Source organism: Macaca nemestrina, chromosome 11 (genome assembly GCF_043159975.1).
Source record: "Macaca nemestrina isolate mMacNem1 chromosome 11, mMacNem.hap1, whole genome shotgun sequence".
Taxonomy (NCBI): Eukaryota; Metazoa; Chordata; class Mammalia; order Primates; family Cercopithecidae; genus Macaca; species Macaca nemestrina.
This window is the reverse complement of record NC_092135.1, coordinates 120,648,171-120,672,963: the sequence shown is the minus strand read 5'-3', so window position 1 is coordinate 120,672,963 and position 24,793 is coordinate 120,648,171. Positions and strand designations below refer to the sequence as shown.

The window sequence follows — 24,793 nt, the reverse complement described above, 5'->3', positions numbered from 1 at the left end:
ATCTTTGAACTCTAGGGCCTAATTGTTGCCCAAGTCGGCCATATCTCCCTTGTTTTCTTAGTGAAGTAGTTATTCTCTCTTCTGTCCTTTGAAGCAATTCACTTCTGCCTGCAAAGTTTGGTTTGAACCTTAAAGGTTTTCAAAAGCACTAAGAAATGTTTGTGTTTTAGTAACATTATATTTTCCTTCAGTATTTCTAGTTTACATGTAATATCTCATCAAGTGGCACATTTTTTAGATTCTCTCTGTTGTACCAATAGACTACTTGAAGGACCTTTTGTGTGCATACCTCTTAATTTGTGTATAAGGAGGACAGAACCTCAACCTTGCTGAAAAGAGGAGTCGATAAGAAAATCACACGTGTTTAACCTGTGATAACAATTTTAACTTGCCATTTTATCATTTTTCACAAGGTCAGATATAAAGCGTGCAGTTTTCAGCAAAGTCGAGTTTATACAGAAATCTTATCACTGGGCTTCATTTTTACATGAGGGTTGGTAGGGAAGGATAATTTGTGTTGGATGCTAGGGCAGCAGGCTTCATTTTTACGTGTGAGTTGGTAGGGGAGGATGATTAGTATTGGACAAGAGGGCAGCAGGCTCCTGTATGTGCTATCAGCTCCATTGGACCACTGTGAAGGCCTTCTGACTCCAGAGTGGTTTGAGATGCTGCAGTGGCCTGGATGGGTCTATGGGCCCAGGTGAGAGCTTTTGATGTTTATGTTATGTAGAATACTCATATACTTGGATATGTTTTAAATAAAGCATAATGTGAATTTTAGTTCTTTTTTGCTTTTCTTTGGAAAGAGGGAAAATTATATTTAGTGACAAAAATATTTTTGTCTGATCAAGTACCTAACTGGTTAATGAGCTAAAGCAAAGTTTGATCCAAACTTCTGGAGAGAGGTAGAGCTGGCAGCTGAAGAAGAATATAACTGAATTTTGCTAAAAAAAAGTGCTGATTCGAGAAGTCGTTTTATGAAATAAAAAATTCTAAGCTCTTATCTCTTAGGCTTTATTTTGCTAACATTGTTAGAACTAGCACATCTGGCTTAGATTCTAAAATAGTTTGGTTTTATGCTTCAGTAAAAATGAAACCAATCAAATTGGAATTGAAGATAGATGAAAGGATGGATTTTGGTACAATGAGGATTCTTAAACACAGTAAAGTTACCAGGGAAGATCTTGAACATTGTCTTTCTGAGTGTCCCTTAAAAATAGGCTGGTGTCAAACATCAGCATCACACAATATACCCAGGTAACAAACCTGAACACGTACCCCTTGAATCTATTAATAAGATAAAAGTTGGAAAAAACCACAGCAAGCTGGTGTCTTTTTTCAGTTAGTGTGGTTGTATTCAAGTCTAGCTCTGTAAAGGGGTGCTGGGGTGCTGGGATAAATAGTCCCCAGCAGTCCTTCCAGTTCTGCAGTTCTTGATTATATTGCTTACCATTAACACCTTATGTAATCTTCACTTACATGTCATTTGAAGATTTTTCTTTTCCTTTGGGGAGTCGAGGGGTGGAGAGTTTTGTCTTTTAAGTTAGATATTTATTTTGATAGAATTAAAATGTACCATCTTTATCAGATTTAGTAATATTCATATGAAACTGAGACTCTATGTTATTAGTTGGGTTTGGTTTCTGCATTGTTTTATTTGGTTTCCCTCCCTATCCCTCACCCCAAGTGTGGATTAGTGTACAGAGCCAGATAGTTAAATGCAGTCACTGAAATTCTTGCTTTAAAAGACAGTGAGGCAGAATTGTTTAGTTTGGAGAGATGTGAAAAAGAGGCCACCTTAGTATTTCACCTCTGTTGCTTTGGGTTTACTTAAGTTGACAGTTTAGAATGTTTTCCAGCTCTTTCCCCAGAAATATAAACAAAATCCTTCTCTGCTGGTCAAGAAATATATGTAATTGCCTTTGTCTCTATGGTACTAACTTGATGGTAGCGGGTTCCCCTCCCCTCCAACCTGATTCTGTATCTCTTAAGCATGCTGACCTTGGAACCATTAGTAGAGACTCAGCAGTTTACACTTTCATCAATAATGCACTCACTCTGAAGTGGCAGGCTGGACACTGTGGCCCAGCTCTGCATGGGTATTTATAGTGTGTGCCAGTAAATGTTTCTGTTGAATCGGTCAGGAGCTGCAGGCCTGATCTGTTCTCAAGTTGGTGGTGAGAGCAATGAGTCGGCATATTTGTAAACCTCAGGAGAGTACAGTGCATTGATAGATTCCTGTGGCACTGGTAATTTCATGAATATGGAGTGGGCCTATATGTTCATTTTTAGCTCTGTAAACCTCAAGAATTGTTACTGTCTTGGTAAGCTGTATCAGTGCATTGGCACTGATGAAGGGAGAACTTTCTGCCTGTCTTGAAGTAAACGAGGCATCAACCCAGACTTGTGTTGGGCTGACCTTTGCTGTGGTTTTACAGTAGATGCTCCAAAACTGCCTAGAAAGCTGTTTTCAGATGGGAATGTGGGTTGCCTTTGGTAGCATGGCCTGTCATCAGAGGTGTGGTTCCCCCGGTAGCGGGCCTGTGATACTGTGGCTCCGGTTTCTTTATGTAATAAGGTGAGAAAGAGTGACTTTGTACAGAGCAAATGAATTCAGTGTCGATGTCTTATCCAGTGAGCGTTGCTATGGAAAAACCTGTTTGAAAACAGGTTCTTCCCATGCAAGTTCATCAGTTTTATGTTTCATATTTTGCCTTTTGTCCTTTTTAGGACCGGTTCCAAGTGCAGGCAGAGGTCCCCTAGGACTTCTGACTGTGGGCCTTCAGCAGCCTCCATGATTTCATCATTCCTGCTCGGGCCCCTGTTACTAAAAATACAGGACCCTTATTTTCATATTTGCCCCTGATTTTTTCCTTGCAAGAGTTTCTTGATAGCAAATTCTTCTTTTAAATACTAGAAAGTATGAGGAAGCGTTCTCTTTTCATAGCCAGTGGTTTAAAGAATAGTTATTTTTAAAGTAGACTAGTGGGCTTTTAGTGTTAAATGTCTATTGACATTTTGCCAGAAGAAACATTGATTTTTCTTTCACTTTGTCTTTTTCAGGGCCTGCTTTCTTCCCCGGGCGATGTGCAGAGATCTTTGCCAGGGGTCAAAGTGTTGGGAAGCTTGGGGTCCTTCATCCTGACGTTATCACCAAGTTTGAGCTGACCATGCCCTGCTCCTCGCTAGAAATCAATATTGGACCCTTTTTGTGAAGATTGGTCTCTGTGGTGTGATTCTCTTCCCAAGTGTCCCTTTCTCCTCCCCCGGTGTCCTTTAGTCTTCCTCCACGGGGAACATCTATTCGGGCTTTAATGTTTAATAAAGTAGAAAGCACTGACTGGCTGTGTGGGTAGAGACCACCCTTTCCCTGCATTAGACCAGCTTGTGCCATATGCGAATGTGTCTGTGTGAAGCTGCATTGTTGGGTAAAAGCCCTGTGGAGTGCCAGAGAAATGCACTGGCAGAGTGCAGGATCTGTTCTGAAAGGCAGATGTGCTCCTCAGACATCAGAGCATCACATTGGAGCAGATTACTCCTGCATAGCAAGATTCCATTTCTATCTTTATTGATAAAACAAGATAATTGATGAGAGTTCATGTTGCATGAGTTTGAGATAACTGAGGAGTTTAGCTTTGATTTTCTACATTTGACATGTATTCATCATTGAGAAACACTAAAATAACGATATTTTTAGAAAACGTTTAAGAATCAATTATGGTCCAACAATTATAGCTTCTGAGATCAGTTTAAAGTGAAAGAAAATTCTGTAATACAAGGATTCAAAATATGTGAGGGTGCACAGGTATTTTTTACTCTGTGATACTCTAAGATGGAGTACATGCAACGAAGATCTGTTCTGCTGTAAGAGTTAAAATGGACAAGTATTGGTATCAATGCAGTATGAACATTAGGAAACAATGAGAAGCTTATTTTTGCCATAGGCCATACGTGTTACTGTAATCAGTCAGTTATAAAATCATGGTTTTAAATACTTAATTGAGATACTAGTTTCTCTCTTATAGGGAGATATTAGGCCTCTTTTTTCCTGAAGCTAAGCTTCAGCCAATCCTCCTTATTTTATATCCCAATTTCCTTTCTTACTTCAATCTAGAATTCTCCAGTAGGTACCATCTCTGAAAAAAAGCTGGGTCTAATGTTTGAGAGAAGTTCCCAGGTACTATTGAAGTAATAAGAAATATGATAAAATGTAATACTTTAGAGTCCCAGTAGAAATAGCTAACAAAGACCGGGCGTGCTGCAGCTCATGCCTGTAATCCTGGCACTTTGGGAGACTGAGGTGGGCAGATCACTTGAGGCCAATAGTTCGAGATCAGCCTGCCCAACATGACGAAATGCCATTTCTACTAAAAATATAAAAATTAGCAAGGCATGGTGGTGTGAGCCTGCAGTCCCAGCTACTTGGGAGACTGAGTCAGGAAAATCTCTTGAACCGGGAGGTGGATGTTGCAGTGAGCCGAGATTGTGCCACTGCCCTCCAGCCTGGGTGACACAGTGAGATTCTGTCTACAAAAAAAGATATAGCTAACAAAGATAGTGAAATAAGAATTATGTTTATGGATCTTTTGCTGAATCTACTACTAGGAGAAAACCCAACCATATTACAACCTTGAATTGGGGCAGTAGTGTCTAACTTGCAAGATTTGTGAATACACAGACTTCCATCTGATCCTTCACAGCTCTGTTGTGAGCAGATCCTTACAACATTTTAAAAATGAAATATGCCCTTTAAAAATAATGCGTGCCAAAAGGACTTGTATCCAGCATGCATGAAGATTTCTTAAAACTTAATAGTAAAAATAAAACAACCGTTTTTTTAAAATGTGCAAGAGTTGAACAAACATTTCCCCAAAGAAGATATATGAATGGCCAGTGAGCACTTGAAAAGATCCTCAATGTCATTAGTCATCAGGGAAATGCAAATAAAATCCACAATGATAAACTGCATACCCATTAAAATGGCTAAAATTTAAGACCCATAAATCAAATATTGCTGATACTGGAGCAAGTGGAACTTTTCATGCACTGCTGGTGAGTCACAATGTAAAATGTTACATTGTGACTTTAGAAAATAGCTTGGCAGTCTCTTGAAACATACACCTACCATCTAGCCATTCTATTCCTAGGTTTACCCATATGGCCAAAGATTTTTATGCAAGTGTTCACAGTGTTACTTACAGTAGTTACAAATTGCAGTCTATCCATACTATGGAATACTTCTCAGCAATAAGAAGGAATGAACTACTGATCCTCAAAACAACATGAATGAATTTCAAAACAGTATGCTAAGTGAAAGCAAGAGACACAAAAGACTCTTTAATTCTATTTACATAGGAGTCTAAATAAGTCAAAAGCAGGTTGGTTGGCAGGAGCTCAGGAAAGAGAACTGACTGCAGTGGGTTAAGAGGAAACTTTTTGGGTGATGGAAATTTTATCTTAATTGAGGTGGTACGTGTACTTCAGGTGTAGGTTATACCTTCATAAAGCTGGGAGAAAAAGAATGTAATGTAACATGTAGTATTTTACTAATTTTAACTACATAACACCAGTTGATAAATGGCTAGAGAAATAGCCTGAACTGTAGAATTGGCAGTTCTGTTCAGGATGGCTCACTGGTCCACAACTATTAATGATATATTCTCCTTTAGTTTCAGGTTCGCTCTAGTTAAAATCATGGCTTAGGGATCATCATATGATAGCCATTGTTGAAGTAGGTGGAACCATTTGTTCTATCAGCAGCTACCCACCTGGATATTTTTGGGGGTGGCCAAAATTACTTGTAATGAAAAACCCACTAATGCCTAATTGTATATAATTGTATATCCCAGCCTGAAAGGGGAAAGATCAACTCCATGCATCATGTAGATGTTTCTGCCTTTGGAAGCAGGAAATGGTAGGAAGAAAAACAGCGTCGGCCGCGTTGGAAGAAGCGAACCTTCAGCTCATGAGTCGAGGCTCTGCAGCCAGATCCTCTTATGCTTGTCCCTGGTGAAGCATTTGAACTGGAGCCAGGGCAGTCTGTGAGTACTGCCACAAGCCTTTATTACAGAAGATGCACACCTTCTTAGTAAAAACTGGGAGCTGTAGTATTAAAGTGAAAATTAAATGGAATTGATTTTTGTTCTAGCTTAGAAACTTAAATTCTACCACTACAGCCTGACAGTCCTGCAGTGCTCTTCTAGTTTTTGTTTGTTTGTTTGTTTAGACGGAGTCTTGCTTTGTCACCCAGGCTGGAGCGCAGTGGGGCGATCTTGGCCCACTGCAGCCTCCACCTCCTGGTGGAGGTGTTCTCCTGCCTCAGCTTCCCGAGTAGCTAGGACTACAGGCGTGCACCACCATGCCTGGATAATGTTTGTATTTTTAGTAGAGATAGGGTTTCACCATGTTGACTAGGCTGGTCTCGAACTTCTGACTTTAGGCAATCTGCCCACCGGTGCCTCCCAAAGTGCTGGGATTACAGGCACCTGGCCTGCTCTTCTGTTTTTATTTTTGAATTGCTTTTCTTTCACATTTTAATTTTTTTGGTTTAATAATGGTATGAGAGTAGGAATTCTCCCTGATATGTAGGGTGAAAACAGTTGAGTTTCAGAGAGATCAATAACTTACTTAGAAGTCACATAGCCAATAAATGAGTTTGAGACACTATATAAGAGTGACTTGGAGTCTACAGCCCACTCACTGATTTGCATTATTTATTTATGCAAAAGTAAATAATGGGACTTTCTACACTTAATATAAAAATAATGGAAAACAAAAAGTTAAAACTTGTTAAGTCCAATACTTTAAAAAACCTGTTCAAACTATGGTCTTCCTGAGCTAATCTACCTTTCTTCCTTCTGATTCCCTAAAGTAACTAATCACTCTTAACAATTTAGCCTGTATTGTTTCCTTAGTTTGGACATTTTCCTTGATTTGTACAGTCAGCCACACACACCTGCTCCCATTTTTTGGGGGGTTATGCTCTACATACTGGTTTGCAACAAGTTTTGTTTTTTATTTTATATATCTCTCATGACATTTCACTTAATATGTCCCATTTTTTCAGGTCAGTGCCTATAGACCTATCTCATTCTTTTAAATGAGGTAATATTCTATTGTACAGATGTCCATAATAGTTCAGTTATTCCCCTGTTGGTGGACATTCAGTCGTTTCCAACTGTTTGAAATTATAAACACTGCTCCAACGAACCCCCCATCCTGCAAAATAGCACGGCTTAGGGCCCCAAGGAAAACCAGTCCTAATGGGTGCAAGACTGTATAAATATTCACATTTGACAGACACATTCAGAGATGCGTAGAGTTCATTAGATATTTCTTTGATGGGACGTTTGTACTTGAACAATATATTATTCCAGCACCTTACATCTTAGATGTAGGAGTCTCTAGGTCAAAAGATGTGTTTTGAATGTAAAACATGTTGAATGATTATTCTCACATTTTAAACAGGGGTAATCTACTACAAACTAGCCAGCCTAACCACTGCCCCTGCTCTCAGCAATGATGGGCGCATCAGCTTGGTGAGAGAGAACATTGCTCACAATCTTGCTTCTCAATGTTAATCTGTTTGTGCTTGATGTTTTCTGTAACATCACTAACCCTAATACTTGAGTATTGACTTTGGCCCTTCTGTCCATTTTATCCAAAAGCAGAAAGATAGCCTTCAAGGGACACCATTGCCTTAAGCAGAATATGCTATCCAACTTCTGGCTTGTTATGTTATTAGGGCCTTGAATAACTTTTATATTATTATGGACTGAATGTATCCCCAAAAATTCATGTTGACCCTCTGACCTCCAGTGTGATGGTCTTTGGAGATGAGGCCTTTGGCAGGTGATTAGAGCTAGATGAGGTCATGAGAGGGGGGCCCTCATGACCAGCTCAGTGGCCTGATAAGAAACATCAGAGAGCTTGCCCTGTTTCTCTGCCTACCTGGCGCACACACACAGGAGAGGTGACGTGACCACACAGCAACATGGTGGCCACTGGCAAGCTAGAAGAGGGATCAGAATGAAACCTATTTTGCTGGCACCTTGATCTTGGACTTCCAGCCTCCAGAACTGTGAGAAATAAAATTCTTTTATTGAAACCACCCAACCTGTAGTCTTTTGTTGTGACAGTCCCAGCAAACTAAAACACATTATTGAAAACTTGCATTCAAAAAGTAGAGAGTGGCATGCATGATAAAATTCAAGGCAGCAGTACACCTCTGGGACAGTCTGCAACAGTTCCCTAATCTGCCTGTATCCATGAGTGCAGATAGGAGTGAAGCCTCCTGGGCTTCCAGTCTGCAGCGTCTCTGTTACATGGAAACCTGATGGGTGCCGCTGTGAGTGGGGTCAATTATGCACAGTGCACACTAAACACAGATCATTTTAGCCTTCCTGGTTAGCCACTAATAAAAAGACGCTGAAGTATCCTGAAGATGAGAGAGAGATTTCCACCATGCCTCAATACAAACCCCAGTCCGGGCCTCCGCGTGACAGGTGTCGTGCCTAGTGTTTTGCACAGGTCATCTCAGAGCCCTGACCAGAGCCCATGTAGGGAACACGACCTGCTTGGATAAAAGAAGGGCTGCTAAACAACTGTGCTTGACAAATGGGCCAGGCAGCAAGAGGGGCAATGCAGACGCAAAGCGGTTTGAGTCCACGCTGTCTACTTCATGTTCAGGTATTCTCTGCTTTGACTTTCTAGTAGGCAGAAAGGATGACTATGAATATTGTAGCTAGACTGTGAGTTGAATAAATATCTCCAACAAAGGGTCTAATTGAATTATGTCTGACCAAACCCTGTAGGTTTTTTTCTTCCGATGTGACTAATGGAGTGTGCTGAGAATATACTCAAGGTCCACACTCAAGCTTTTCATTCTTCATCTCTAAGGTTTGGCCTTCCTTGTTTCTGTTGAAGAAAGGCAGGAAAGAGGCATGAATCTCCATGAGAAAACATTTGAAGGCTGGGTATGGTGGCTCATGCCTGTAATCCCAGCACTTTGGGAGGCTGAGGTAGGCAGATCTCTAAAGCCCAGGAGTTAGTGAAAAGCGTGGGCAACATAGCAAAACTCCATCTCTACCCACCCCCCAACCAAAAAAAAAAAATATATATATATATATATATATAAAACAAAAATTAGCTAGGCATGGTGGTGTGCGCCTGTAGCTGCCATGTGAGCCAGGATTGCACCACACAGCACTCCAGCCTGGGTGACACAGTGAGACCCTGTCTCAAAAAAGAAGAAAAGAAAACATTTGGGGAAGAATCCATCACGTGAGGAGCGCTGGTGAGGCTGTGAGAGAGAGCTGCTGCATACACCGCTGGAATCAGAGACTTGGAGACATGAAGTAAATCTGGCCTTCTAGGCGGAAAGGTGAAGACGTGGAGAAAATGTGCCTGGTTGATATCAAACCTGATAGCAAAAGAAATGTTCTGCTTTCCGCATGTCACAGCTTTTTGTCAGGCATAAAATACGCCTGTCCCTACAATAACCAACTGCTTAGGGCTGACAAGAAACCAGCTGTGACACACAGAATAAACAGTCACGTTTGTTGCTGGAAAAGTACTGAGAAAAAGCCGCACTGGAGATAGGTGGGATTAACTAGAGATTTTTTGGCGTGAGTCTTGGGCAGAACATTTAAACAAGGAGCACTTGGGTGACACTGGGGCAGATGACACAAGATAGCCAGACAGAGGTGCCCCTTAAGCAAATCACGTAGGTGAGATGACTTGTGCAAAACACTAGGCACAAGGCCTGTCACGCGGAGGCCCAGACTGGACTTTGTATTGAGGCATCGTGGAAATCTCTGTTTGATCTTCAGGACACTTCAGCATCTTTTTATTGGTGGCCAGTTAGGAAGGCTAAAATGGTCTGTGTTTAGTGAGCACTGTGCATAATTGGCTCCACTTACAGTGGCACCCATCAGGTTTCCAAGTGACAGAGACACTGCAGACTGGAAGCCCAAGAGGCTTCACTCCTATCCGCACTCATGCATACAGGTAGATTACAAGACTCTTGCAGGCATGGGCATTAAGGCAGCACCCAATTGTCACCCTGGCTCACCCCCAATGATCTGAGACCATCTTTGTGTATATTAAAGAGGAATTGACATTTGAACACCTGCATTGGGCAGAATCTGGCTTGCCATAGAGAGAGAGAGTGTTGAGTGTGTGCGTTAAAGAAGCATTACAGGCCGGGCACGGTGGCTCAAGCCTGTAATCCCAGCACTTTGGGAGGCCGAGACGGGCGGATCGCAAGGTCAGGATATCGAGACCATCCTGGCTAACATGGTGAAACCCCGTCTCTACTAAAAAATACAAAAAAATAGCCGGGCGAGGTGGCGGGCGCCTGTAGTCCTAGCTACTCGGGAGGCTGAGGCAGGAGAATGGCGTAAACCCGGGAGGCGGAGCTTGCAGTGAGCTGAGATCCGGCCACTGCACTCCAGCCTGCGCGACAGAGCGAGACTCCGTCTCAAAAAAAAAAAAAAAAAAAAAAAAAAAAGAAGCATTACAGAGGAACTCCTAGCTACATCCTTCCTTTTCTTGTTTGTTTTTGTATGCCTTATAGACAGGCGTGGAAAAAGAATTACTATTTTTGGTTTTGTATGGCTCCCTGTCTCATGTGGCTACAGTTTTAAGACTTTAACATTCTCTTCATGGCCCACATTTAACTGTGATGTCTTCTTAATGTGCATTCTGTAAATATCCAAGTCTGTACTACAGGTGTGTCTCATTTTAAGAAAAAAAAATGGATGCATGGTGTGCACAGAGTCACCTATTAAAGTCTTATGTTCACAGAAATGAAGAATCAAAATTTTAACTTGAATTTTAACGGCAAACCCATACGTGCAGTTAAAATTCAAGTTAAATCAAAACACAAGCAGCTTTGAGGAAAACATCTCTTGTCTCAAATGAGATAGGTGTATATTGCTGTTCCACTTGGCTCTTGGGTAGCCTCTTACTAGAAGATGAGGGCTTCATTCACAATCATTAAATAAAGACTTGGAGCATTTTGAAGTTCCCTGAAGAGCCAGGATCATGGTAAAATACTTTTAAAATGAAGTTTCACATGACGAATTCAGGGAACTGAGCAAAGAGAAGACTGAGGAAGGGAGTGGGCATGAAGGACACAGAAGGAGGTCCCAGCTGTTGGTCATGTCCACCAAGAGAGGAACAAGAAGGACGGGAATGACGCTGTGCATGCAGAGATGGCAGAGGGGCAAGGTGCTCGGGCTGACTGGTGAGTACAGTTAACCCTTGAACAAGATGGGTTTGAACTGTACATGTTCAGTGGTATATGGATTTTCTCCTGCCTCTGCCACCCCGGACACAGTAAGAACAACCCTTCCTCTCCCCTCTCTTCCTCTTTCTCCTCCTCCTCAGCCTCCTCAACATGAAGATGATGAGGATGAAGACTTTCGTGATGATCCTCTTCCACTTAATGAAGGGTAAATGTATTTTCCTTATGATTTTCTTAACATTTTCTTTTCTCTAGTTTATTGTAAGAATACAGTATGTAGTGCTTATAACATATGAGATATGTGGTAATCTACTGATCGTGCCATCAGAAAGCCTTCCCATTTACGGCAGACTATTAGTCGTTAAGTTTTGGGGGAGTTGTAAGTTATATGCATTTTTACTACATAGGAGGTTGGCACACCTGAGCTCCGAGTTGTTCAGGGGGCAACTGTATTTCAATGAGGAGTGATGAAAGGAGTCTGTGAAGTTACCTCTGGACATCACCCCCTCTGGGAGGGGCTTCTCACACTTCTCGTTCATGTGGTTTGATTTCGCAGTATCACAGCCCTGTGCTCATCCATTATTACACCACCACCACTGTTAGTCTTACAATCACCAACATGGTTTGGTTTTTTCTTGTAAGAACCGGAGGTGTTTGGGAAGTGCCTCAGACAAGCTGTTCTGTAGCCATGGAGTACCATCTCCTACCTACTTCCTGTCACATTCCCTGTGTAAACCCCATCTGTTCTCTAAACCTCGCTCATGCAGCCTCCCCCTCCTCCCAGTTCCCATGTCATCATTTTCTCTTCCCTACAGCCTTAACCCTTTGGTTCTTGAATTGTAATTCTCTGCCGCTGTGTCTTCTCTGTCCTGCGAAAACCGCACAGGATAGGTTGGAGCGTTACATCTCCTACGTCCTGCTCGAAGTACAAATAGAGTCCTAGGTCCGCCCTTGCAAATAAGGGGCAGTGTCAACTGTATGAACCATCACAAATAGCAAATTTGGGATGCTTAAAGGCAGAGCAGATCATTGCAGTGATAGGCTGTGAATTTGAATTACGGTTGTGTTTATTTGGTTCAGCTGATAGAGAACTCATCTCTAAAAACCTTTTACTTACCTTAACTAGCAAAACTTACAACAATTTACCTTTCAAAACATAGTGACATTTAACTCCATATAAGGTAAAAGGAGGTTCTTTAGTATCATGGAGTAGAGGAGGGGCTTTAAGGATGCCAAAATGCCACTTCTTTCCTGTTACAACTGTGGGCCCTCCGTGGCTCGCCAACATTTGCACATGATTGGATTATGACAGAAACAGAGAATTATGTAGCCTGCCTCTTATTTTTGTCCCCTTTTCAACTCAGGTCCAGTGAACTCAGAGAAAAAGGTCTACGTTAAGAAAAAAATCCAAGGAAACAGAACACTGGCTTTTAAAGCATTTAATAAGTCAAAATCAAATAAAAGTGATTTTAAAAAGAATAAATTTACATATGGTACATAAGCAAGACAGCTGAAGGTTTCTAAAATAGAAATCTGGCGCATATGGCGCGAAAACACCACGTGCTTTGATTACACTCAGGAAGCATGAGTTGCCTATTTGGGTGAGAAAATCCCATGTTACAGTGAGATCACTGGGCATGTTTTAGAGTAATTCCAGCCACTACCATGTAAGTGTTTTTAATTCAGGGGTGCCTTCTACGTTTTCATCTTCTGAATATATTGTGACGGTGCAGGTTAGAGCAAAACTGGCGTGAAATGAGAGCTGTTTTAGATGAAGATTGCAAGATGGATGGCTTGGCCCACAGTGGCAGTGGGTTGGGGGTGGAATGTGGACAATTAGGATAAAGGCATGTCATTCTATCTGACTCCTGGAGGGGCAGATAATCCTGGGGGCTTTGGTGTCACAGTTCCCAAAAGCAAGTTTGACCAGACCGTAGGCTTACATTGTGATGAGCTTGCCTTTTAAATTAATCTTCAAGACGCCAGATCAAGAGAGGGACCGTGGACCTAGACTGAAGCCAGACCAGTAGGGGGCGCTCCTTCCCCAGAGAGAAACTCCAAATATCTTGAAAGGAGCTGAACCATACCCTTTGAAGGGGCATGCAATGGTGTGAGAGTGAGAGAGGATTTAACAGAGCAAAGTGCTGTGTGAGAAATGAATGGAAGAGGGCTAGCAAGGCAAGAGTGTGAATCAGGTAATGCCTTTTTTTTCCCCGATCGATTTTTTTCTGATTCTACACCACAGAGCAGGAGTGCTCAAAAACTGAGGTTGGCATTACCAATATATACTTTTCATTCTCCAGTTGCAATAATCAGATACTTAAAAAGTGACCAACCTATGACAAATCGTTGACTCATTCTTTAATGTGCTGTGGCTGATATAGTCAGCCTCAACCCAAATTAGGTAAGGACAGCCTTAAATATATCAATATAGCTGATCGGCCTTCCTATTGTTGGGACTTAAAAATAGAGACAGCAGTAAAAATTATGTATATGATATGTATATCATATATATGAGATGCCAACACCCACTGCTGTGACAATGATCACAATCCCTCTTTTTAAAAGATACACGTGGGAAAAGCTGATCCTTTTGTCAGTTGACTTCAGACAAGTCAACCACAATTATTTTGTGTAGATATCCGGTGTTGTGAACTCTGGCTGGGCAGCCGTGCGGATGGAATTACAGAAAAGTGCCTCATCCAGCTGACAGCCACTGCTCTGCAGGGGCAGATGCAGGCTGGGAGTACCTGCAAGCTAAGGCCCTTCCCCTGAGTTGTGCTGCAAATACTGGGCAGAATTTGATGTAAAAGCAGTCAAATGGCAGGTCATCTTGATCTTTGCCTTCTAACTATAATAAATGTGAGAAGAATTTTAAGTAAAAACAGGATGTTTTGCTAAAAATTATTAAGAAATTGGAACGCTAAGTTACATACTAAATATCGTCACAACCATAAGGCTGTAGAACATATTTGAAATAAAGAAAAATGTGATTTTTCAGTTTTAACACGTTAAGAGCCTCTGTAACTTTTAAGGACGCTAATTTTTTCCGAGTATGCACATGGTGATGATGTGTTGGGTTGGTAAAGCACTGGCTTCAGTCCTACAGGCACTACACCTCAATGGATACTTTGTTAACGATAGTTACACTAACTTTAAAAACAGTTCTTGATACCCGTTCCTTATTCTTAGGAACTGAAGAGGAGGGAACTCTAGTGTTTGCATAATCATCACCTTCCCATGTTAAGAGGACTCACCCTAGTAGACTTAATGGGCTTTGTATTTGGTTGGCTTTTTTTCCCTAGAGACACTAAAGTTGTTCTTGCATTCATTACCCTTAAAATTGCCAAGAGATAAGAGGTGGGAAGACAAAAAGGGAGCCTGATTCTATTCAGTAGATGAGAAAATAGATTTACAGAAGATAACAGTGAAATTGGAGGAGTAATGTCAGGGAGGCCTTGTCAGGACCAGGCAATGTCAAGGAAGCCTATCCCTTCTTTGTCAGGCTCCAGAAAGGATTGCGTTCATCTGTTCTTCTACGGATCCACTTTCCTAGGCAGATGCCAGTGCCTTCCAGGTTTGTACGAAAGCAAAACACTGCTCACTGCTGACAATGGGCAGAGGGCCTGTCCCAAACCACTAGGAAGCAAGAAAGGGTGAGAATCTCAGTGAATCCCAGATGTATCCACCTGTGTTGAAGGCTAACCCCCAACCTGTTTGGTGAGGTGCGAGCAGCCAGTTTGTTTCGTGGGTCAGAAGAGTGTGTTAATGGTACCTGGAATCCTGCAAAATCCATGGAAACAAGGAAGAGCAGATCCCTATTTCAGCATGAACACCAGGCTCATAAGGAAAGCAGGCTTTTCCCCATGACCTCACAGCTCTGCCTCCGCCTTTCATCTCTCACAGTGAGCTTTCTTTCACAGTCGTCTTACCACCCAACCAGTAAGTCTAATTTGATCATAACAAGGAGGAGGCTGGGCACAGTGGCTCATGCCTGTAATCCCGGCACTTTGGGAGGCTGAGGTGGGCGGATCGCTTAAGCCCAGGAGTTTGAGACATGCCTGGGCAACACGGCGAAACCGTGTCTCTACAAAAATTAGCTGGGCATGGTGGTCCATGCTTATAGTCCCAGCTACTCAGGAGGCTGAAGCAGGAGGATCGCTTGAGCCCAGGAGGCAGATTTTGCAGTGAGCTGAGATTGTGCCACTATACTACAGCCTGGAAAACAGAAAGATCCTGTCTCAAACAAAACAAAACAAAAAAACACCAAATAAACGATAAGGAAGTCACCCTGTCCAAGAAATGCACTTTTATACGGTGCCACCCCTTCTCCTGGACCAAGGTTCCTATTTTGGAAATAAGACACCGTGCTAGGCAAGGTTGTAATGGAAAAGAAAGGCTGTATCTCCAGCCTCCCAGATCACGCCATCCCTGTTGGCTCTCCTGAACCCAGTGGGGCTCCTAGCTATTCCTAAGCCAGGCTACAATTCCTGCCAGCCCATGACTAGGTCCAAAGTCCATGCAACAGAAAGAGGAGCAGGGGCCGGGGTGGGGGTGTGCCTTTAAAGATCTAGATTATGGATTTTAGCCTGGGTTCAGCTGTAGCGTAACCATTACAGACTAATGACCGCTATGAGATAGTTTTTCCTTTCACACAGCAGCATCATTTATCTAGTAGTAGCAAGACAGCCGTATGACTTTTTTGTTGTTGTTGTTAAAGAAAAATAAGTGGTCAAGATTTGCCTACCAATAACTTTCCTATGTCTTCGCTCTCATGTCCAGTGGGCTAGTTTCCAACTGTTTGAGACTCAGGGTAATCCCAGAAACCTGTGCAGCATTGGCACAAAGGTTGTAGCGCAGATGCCAACAGATGTGTAGGTAACAAACTTGTAAGGCACTTCAATCTCCAGTCTCCGTCTGGCCTCCTTGTTCCTGGTGACCACCTTGAACCATGAGTATAGCACTTGCAGCGAGAGGTTTTGTACGAGCTGACGAACCAAGAGGATCAACACAATTCCCACTGCAAATTTGGTCAGACCCAAAATGAACATGTCGGTGGTGAGCGGTGGGATGTTCTGAATGACAGGGAGAGGTTCAGCCGGCTGGGATACAAGCTGGAAGGAGTGGTTGATCCAGAATCCTATGGTCACTCCAGCCCCAGCAGCCAGAATGGTGGTGGTGTCCGCCCGGGTTGGGCTGTAGTAATCAGAAACAGGGTAATTGTAACACAGGAAGAACGGCACAACTATGACACACACGGGGAAGAGGGGGCTGGCTGAGTCCAGGCGGTCAATGAAGGTCCAGGCAGGGTAGGTGAGGACGATGAGGAGTGCGGTGATCAGGACGCCACCCAGCACATCCTTTGGGAAGGAGAGAAAAGAACAGTGTGAACCAATGAGTGTTTCCTTGTATACAGGTATAATTTGAGTCAAATATGGTTAGTTTGATATTTAAAACACAATTTTTGCATTGTTTTATTTTACAGTACATGTTCAAAGAAAGTGTAAAGTTGTAAAAATTTGAAGTGAAAATGGGAAAAAATGCTCCCAGCAACCATACTACTCATGTTACGTATCTTCTTTCACCTTTTTAACCTTTTGGAATAAATTCTGTATTTGTTTTCTTAATGAATAACTGTAATCTCATTGTCCTTCAAACTTATATAAATCTAGTATTTTGACAGTTATATCACAAATGCTGTCACCATCTTCACAGAGGTGTCACCATCCCTTCTTGGCAGGTGGGGGTTGGGCTGCAGGCTGGCTGAAGGGGGAAGCTGGCGTCTGGGGGAGCCAAATGTACACAGCAAGCACATCATTGTTATGTAGAGGACATGTTCCTTTGGGGTGGTTTGAGGAGATATTTGGATGTGGTAGCACCAAAATTCTTCTGCGTCAGCCTTGGCACTACTACCCCGCCTTCAGAGACAGGATTTCAAACAGTGTGCATACAATTTCGTTGAGCAGTTGTACCATGCTTTATTTAATTAATCCCATTCTTTAGAACAGTAGCTTGCTTTCTTCCATTGCCTCCTCCCTTTCCTGCTTAAAATATCTTTAACTCCTTGATGTCCCACATGTCCCTCTTTCCTTAGTCTTCTCTTTGCACCATATAATTAATCAATTTTTAGTTTCAATACCTAGAGTTAAGCACTTTCCCTAAGTTTGCGTGTTTCCCTATATTCTTTTTTTCCTATATGTATAATAGAATTCTAAGGCTTGGTCTTGCTTTTTCTAATAACTTCATTATTTATTTCTCTTGTTTAGTGTCTAATACAATGACATCTGATTTGGATAAACAATGGGTGAGAATTAGATCTTAGAAATAATCACTAAGGCAACAGCAAGTTTCACAGATTAGGGGGTATCCATCCATCTATCCTTCATACAGTGGCCATGTATGAGCACCTACTGTTTGCCAAGCACAGTGCTAGAGGATCCAGATGAACCAAACACACACCATCCCCACCTATCCTGGACCTCACGGTCTGGTAAAGAGACAGGGAGTTACCATTATTTCAGAGAGAAAGAGGTTGACTAGGGATCTTGATGGTCCCTGGGGGCTGGAGAGGAGAGCGTGAACACAGGCAGGAGCCACTTCACACAGGGCCCTGAAGTCCAACCCATGCCATGAGTACTACATCCTGGGAGCAGCCTGAGTTCCTGAAGTAGCTCTCACTGGGTAGCAACATGACTGGGTTTTCACTTTAAAAAGATTGTCTGACCGCAGTTGGGAGGGTGGACAGGGGCAGGGAGGAGTCAGGGTGGATGTGGGAGAACTAAGGGTGGATGGGGAAGGAGTGAGGGTAGATGGGGAAGGAGTGAGGGGGGAGGAGTCAGGGTGGATGGGGGAAGAGTAAGGGTGGATGGGGGAGGAGTGAGAGTGGATGGGGAGGAGTGAGGGTGGATGGGGAGGAGTGAGGGTGGATGGGGGAGGAGCGAGGGTGGGCGGAGGAGGAGTGAGGGTAGTAGGCGAGGAGTGAGGCAGGGAGGAGTGAGGGTGGATGGGGGAGGAGTGAGAGTGGATGGGGAGGAGTGAGGGTGGATGAGGGAGGAGTGAGGGTGGATGGGGAGGAGTGAGGGTGGATGAGGGAGGAGTGAGGGTGGATGGGGAGGAGTGAGGGTGGATGAGGGAGGAGTGAGGGTGGATGGGGAGGAGTGAGGGTGGATGGGGAGGAGTGAGGGTGGATGAGGGAGGAGTGAGGGTGGATGGGGAGGAGTGAGGGTGGATGGTTGAGGAGTGAGGGTGGATGGAGGAGGAGTGCGGGTGGATGGGGGAGGAGTGAGGGTGGATGGAGCAGGAGTGAGGGTGGTAGGCGAGGAGTGAGGGTGTGGAGGAAGTGAGAGTGGATGGGGGAGAGTGATAGTGGATGGGGGAGGAGTGAGGGTGGATGAGAAAGACTGCCTGCCTCTCAGAGGGAGAGTTGAGTGTCCTCACAGCCTGCACCTGGCTCCAGGGCTTCACCAGTGCACACTTCAGTTCCCCTCCACTATCCCCTCAGGCTTCACCATCTCTGCAGCCTCCCTCCCTGTGGTGTCTTTTCTTGGGTGTATGAATATGCACTGATATTGCCTTAATTTTGGGGAAAACAAATCCTTCATTTAGGCTTCCTGGTTACCAAAATTGAGCCAAACTCTTTGGGTTTTCTACACGTGTTGCCTCCAGTCTCTCAACCTGATGTGCAGCTGCTTCTAAGCTCCTGCACTCAGATGATATGCCACTCTCAGAGGCCACTCACTGGACATTCATTGGCTGTTTCTTCAGCATCTAAGTCTTCCAACAGCCCCATATTTCCCCTTGGGGATCCATGAGGTTCCGGGAAATTATGGAGTTGAAGCACATGACATAGGTAGGCCAATCAATGCACTGAATTCCTTTCATAATGAATAGTGCAGGGGTAATCTTGTGACCTTGCTACAACAATCAGGATGAACTGTAGGCCTGTTATTTGGAATTCTTGGAGACAGATGCTCTGTCTCTCTCTTGACGTTGTGCTCTGGGATTTAAACCCTTTACTTATCAGACCTTTAAAATTCAGCTTTTATTAATGTTACCCTAAAATAGCCCGAATCTTCTGTGACCTCTCAGAAGTCTCTTTCTCGATTTCTTCCTTTACCTCTTCCTCTTTCCACATCCTAAACATGGGCATTTGTACAGATTCTGTCTTCAAGCCTTGCATGTTTCTCTCGAGTTCACATAGCTCCCTGGCTTCGTCTCTCCATTCCCTATCAGTGTGCCTCTCAATTCCACATCTTTGAGCCTCTCTCTCAAAATTGAGGCTCGTATGTTTTAATTGAATGCTAAACATTTTCATTTGGATGTCCTGTCATCTCCCTTAAACCAAGTTTTCTAAAATAAAAATCAACAACCACCAAAAAGAAAAATGGATAAAAGAAATGAGCAGATAACAGAAAAGGAAATACAAATGTCTCTTAAATGTACGAAAATATCCCTAAGCTTACTCATAATAAAGTATGAAAATTATACTAGGGAGAAACTAAAACTTATGTTCCCACAAATAATGGTACGTGCATGCTTATAGCAGTTTTATTAATAATCAGCCCAAACTGGAAACAACTCCAATGCTCGGAATGGGTGAACGGGTAAATCAACTGTGATACTTCTCAGCAGTAAAAAGCAACACACTACTGATGTGTGCAACAGCTTGGATGAAGCCTCCAGGAAATTATGCTGAACCGAAGAAGTCAAGCTCCAAGGGATACATACTGTGTAGTTCCATTTAGATAACATTCTCGAAAAGATAAAACCATAGTGATGGAGAATTGATCAGCAGTTGCCTAGGGGTTTCGGGGTGAGGGGAGGTTGTGACTCCAAAGGGATGGGAGGAGGGAGGTTTGAGGATGATGCAACTGTTCCTTATTTTAGTGGGGGTCACTCAGATCAATACATGTATTAACATTCATGGAACTTTATGCCAAACATAAAGTCAATTCTACTGTTAATTTTTAAATTAAAATTTCAAAATAGATTTCAGACACGTAAACAAAAACTAAAAAGCTAGTGGGCTCTTTTGTTGCCACTGAATGCCCACCGCTGTCTGCAAAGCAGGCTCTGGACCCCTGGCGAGGTTCCCAGTATAGCTGCTCCCTCCTCCACCTTCCCACACAAACCATGCAGAGAATGGACTCCTTGCCTGTCCCTGCTGACAGAGATGCAGAGGTTTAACATTTTGTTAATGAAACTGTAGGGGTGAACTGAGAGGGACTGTTTTTCATTCATCATATGAATGCAAAATGGTATAACATTTATGGGGAGGAGCCTGTCAATAGCTTTAAAAATTACACATTTATTTATCCTCCAGCCCAACAATCTCATTCTGGGACTTGACCTTAGAGATATAACTGCTCACGTTTAAAAGGAGATACTTACAAGGTATCTGTTGTAGTATTGTTTGTAATAGCAACACACTGGAAATAACCCAAGTTCCATCTATAGAGGACTAAATTTTACTATGATATAGCCACGGACTGGAATACTACGCCGCTGCAAAAAGAACAAGGAAGCTCTGACAAATTTTAAAAAGCAAGGTGCAGAACAGTGCATACAGTATATTACCATTTCCGTTTTTAAAAGCTGGGCAGGTACAGAGATACCCTTTCACCTGAATACACAGAGGTGCTACTTGGATGGCTGGGGACAGTCAGGAGGAGACTTTTCACAGGATGCCCTGTGTACCTTTTGAATTTTGTATCATGTGAATACAGTACCTCTTTTTAAAAAGTAAGATAAAATTCAGTTTCTCCTCTTCCAAACAGTATCTGCCTTTCAACTTCACATGAGTGGGATCTCAGGACCCTCACTGTGTCCTCCACACAGGTTGGTGTGATAAGATCTCACTCCTGAAGCTCTGAGGGCATTTTGTTTGTGTGGTTTTAAAGGCATAAGAATTCTGAGGGAAGGAGGAGAGCCAGGTGAATGAGCCTCACACTGCAAACAGGTCTCTTCTCTCTTGTGGGGGACAGAAGATTCTCCCACTCAGATCGTCTCCCAGGCAGCTCCACTGGACTCAAGTCCGTGCCCTAATGAAGCCTGGAAGATAAAAAGTCATTTTACCTAAATTTATAATGCACAGAGCTAAATAATGCCGCTTTGAGACTTGCCTGGTAGAGGGACCTCCAAAGGGACGAATCCTTTCTTCCTCATACCCCTAGGCCACACTGCCCTGATGGTTATTTCAATGGCAAATGTTCTCAGAGTTTAGTGTGCATTGGAATCTCCTAGGAAGATGGTTAAAATGCAGATTCAGGGTACTGCCCTCTGATTGTGATCAGAAGTGTGGCCCAGGAGTCTACATTTTAACACCACAAGGTAATTCTGATGTCATGAGTCTAAATAGAAAACTCGGAAATACTAGCATAGAGGTTTACAAAGTCTTCTATGACATGGGTTTCATTAATCCTGTCATTCCAGGTTTTCTCTCACTTTCCCATCAGAACTTTCTGCCCCACTCACATAGGTCTATTTGCTTTTCCCAAATATGCCTAATACAATTTTAGGGTCAAAATTTTGCATTTGTGTTAGGTACAGCACACTTTAACCACCTCCATCAAGGTCATATTGGTGCGTCTAAGGCTACATTTAAAAGCTACTTCCTTTCTAAAATATCTTCATGTATTAACACAGTTGGAACCAACCTTTCTCTTGCTTTCTCCCTGAACCGAATGTGAAGGCACTTGCTGAATGTGACTACAAAAGCCCTTCTTGCATTGCGTTTTGCTGTTGCTGTGTGTTACCTGCCTTTCCGCTACATTGATTATAGGGTCTGATCAGCAAGGTCGGGGCCTTTGCATTATTCCACAAAGCTCCTAGCCTAGTGCCTAACACATAGTAGACATTGAGTTACAGGCATTGGGACACTGGAATGCCTTTCTCTGTTTTTGTCTTTTTTAAATGTTTTATTTCCATAGGTTATTGGGGAACAGGTGGTGGTTGGTTACAAGTAAGTTCTTTTTTTGTTTGTTTGAGATGGAGTTTTGCTCTTGTTGCCCAGGCTAGAGTGCAATGGTGTGATCTCAGCTCACCACAACCTCTGCCTCTCAGGTTCAAGTGATTCTCCTGCCTCAGCCTCCTGAGTAGCTGGGATTACAGGCAAGCACCACCATGCCTGGCTAATTTTGTATTTTTAGTAGAGACAGGGTTTCTCCATGTTGGTCAGGCTGGTCTCAAACTCCTGACCTCAGGTGATCTGCCCACCTCGGCCTCCCAAACTGCCAGGATTACAGACGTGAGCCACCACGCCCGGCTTGAGTAATTCTTTAGTGATGATTTGTGAGATTTTGGTGCACCTATCACCCAAGCAGTATACATTGCACCCAATTTGTAGTCTTTTATCTCTCACCCTCTTCTCATCCTTTCCCCAAGTCCCCAGAGTCCTTTGTGTCATTCAAAACCATAACGCAATACCACCTTATTCCTGCAAAAATGGCCATAATCAAAAAATTAAAAAAGAATAGATGTTGGCTCGGATGTGGTGAACAGGAAACACTTCTCCACTGCTGGTGGGAATGTAAACTAGTACAACCACTATGGAAAACAGTGTGGAGATTCCTTAAAGAACTAAAAGTAGAACTACCATTTGATCCCACTACTAGGTATCTACCCAGAGGAAAAGAAGTCATTATACGAAAAAGATATTTGCACACTCATGTCTATAGCAGCACAATTCGCAATTGCAAAAATGTGGAACCAACCCAAATGCCCATCAGTCAACTAGTGGATAAAGAAACTGTGGCATATATACAATGGAATACTACTCAGCCATAAAAACAAATGAATTAATGGCACTCACAGCACCCTGGATGAGATTGGAGACTAGTATTCTACGTGAAGTAACTCAGGAATGGAAAACCAAACATTTTATGCTCTCACTCAAAAGTGGGAGGTAAACCATGAGGATCCAAAGGCATAAGAATGGAATGCCTTTCCCTTATCCCAATTATCTATAATACTTAGTACCCATTGTTTCAATATATAAATAAAAATCTGTCTTCCTTTCCTCTGTCTTCCTTTGTAATTGCTGATTTATAACCAAATTCTCAGACATCTGGTTGGAATATTTTTTATAAATGAATTCTGTTCATCTTCAATGCATCAGGAGACTAGACTATTATGGTTCATAGCCCCAGCATTTGAGGCAGAAGTAATTTTAGTCAATATGGCTGTTGGTGAGATTTTCAGCCATAAAGGTGACATTGTAATAAAGACACATAGGTATTTTTGTAAGGAAAATGCTTGGACTCTAGCTAATGAGCTTTCTAATATCAGTCTCTAAATTTCTTATAATAAAATTATTCCCAACAGTTTCTAAAAATAAAGACTATAAATACTTGAAAATTTGAAAACAACTTTTTATATCAGTTTTTTTTTAAGCTACTAAATTCAGAGAAACTATGAAAGCTCACAAAATATCTGTCTTTGAACTGAATCTGTTGTTTTTATTTTTTTGCATATTCAAAGTTAGGAGGTGACTTCTTTGGAGCCGCACAGTGCTTGGCACAGTACGTGAGGCTAGAGGGAAAATGGTTCATGGTTCTACAGGACAGCAGAGGCAAGCTACAGGGCAGATGACCGTGTAACAGAGGGAAAAAATGGGGATAATTGTCCTGAATGGGTGGATTTGAGAGATGGGGAGAAGAGAGGAAACAGTGCAGACGGTTGATAGGGAATATATGAAATATATGGAAGACAGGTAAAGAGAATGGTGCAAAAGGCATGATAAGGGAAAGATACAAGAGCAAAAATGGTGAGAATAAATATTCTTTACTTTGCAAAGAACAAATGTAAATCTCCTTCCCATAGAGAAATATAACTAGACTACAAAGTATACAAAATATACAGCATATTCGAACACCGAGACCCAGCGATTCCACTCCTAGGAACTGATTCTAAGAAAAGAACCAGAGACGATAATAAGGCTGCTCATGAAGTTTACGTACAGGGATGATTCTTGTTGGGTTATTTCAGCTCATGCCATTTAAATCCAAAAAGTAACACATGCTGCATTACAGAAACATCAGAAACAAGCAAAAATGCATAAAGTATGGAACATACATCATCATAAGAAAGAAGCTAGAACGATAAATCAAGCATATTATGCTGCTTACACCAAAAATGAGATAAAAACCATGCTGTGCTGCTTTCTTATTTAATAATATAGCCAGAACATTTTCCATTTGAAAAGACAAATTTCTGCAACCTCATTTTCTATAGTTTCAAGGTAACCATAAGTGAGATGTTTTAAACAGAATACAAGCTTTACAGAAAGGATGATCCTAATTTTATATAAGTATATCCTTGTAAGCATGGATAAAATGTCAGAAGGAAATAAAAATGTTAAGAGTCATTTCTTCTCTGTGTTGTGACATTACAAATGACTATTATCTTCTCTACACTCCAGGATCTTCCAGATTTTCTAGTCAATACTTGTTACTTTTATTATAATATAATGAAATCAAGGAGAAAAAAATCAAAATGTGAAAATCAGAATGTTTCAAAACAGACTAAAGTAGAAATGATTGTTTATAA

General features: G+C 42.3%; 2 protein-coding genes across 5 annotated transcripts in view; one reads left to right on the top strand and one right to left on the bottom strand.

Annotated features, from left to right (window-relative positions):
* Positions 1 to 3,340, top strand: part of LOC105481307 (phenylalanyl-tRNA synthetase subunit beta) — an 80,357-nt gene extending 77,017 nt beyond the window's left edge. For all 4 annotated transcript variants that reach the window (XM_011740810.3, XM_011740811.2, XM_071073443.1 and 1 more), the window contains one exon: positions 3,064 to 3,340. In XM_011740810.3, the coding sequence (XP_011739112.1) occupies positions 3,064 to 3,215 (152 nt within the window). In that variant the 3' untranslated portion in view covers positions 3,216 to 3,340. The remainder of the gene's footprint in view (positions 1 to 3,063) is intronic.
* A 9,332-nt stretch (positions 3,341 to 12,672) lies between these two features.
* The window catches only part of LOC105481305 (sphingosine-1-phosphate phosphatase 2), a 149,748-nt gene continuing 137,627 nt past the window's right edge, over positions 12,673 to 24,793 (bottom strand). The window contains exon 5 of the mRNA XM_011740808.2: positions 12,673 to 16,608. Within this exon, the coding sequence (XP_011739110.1) occupies positions 16,057 to 16,608 (552 nt within the window). The 3' untranslated portion in view covers positions 12,673 to 16,056. The remainder of the gene's footprint in view (positions 16,609 to 24,793) is intronic.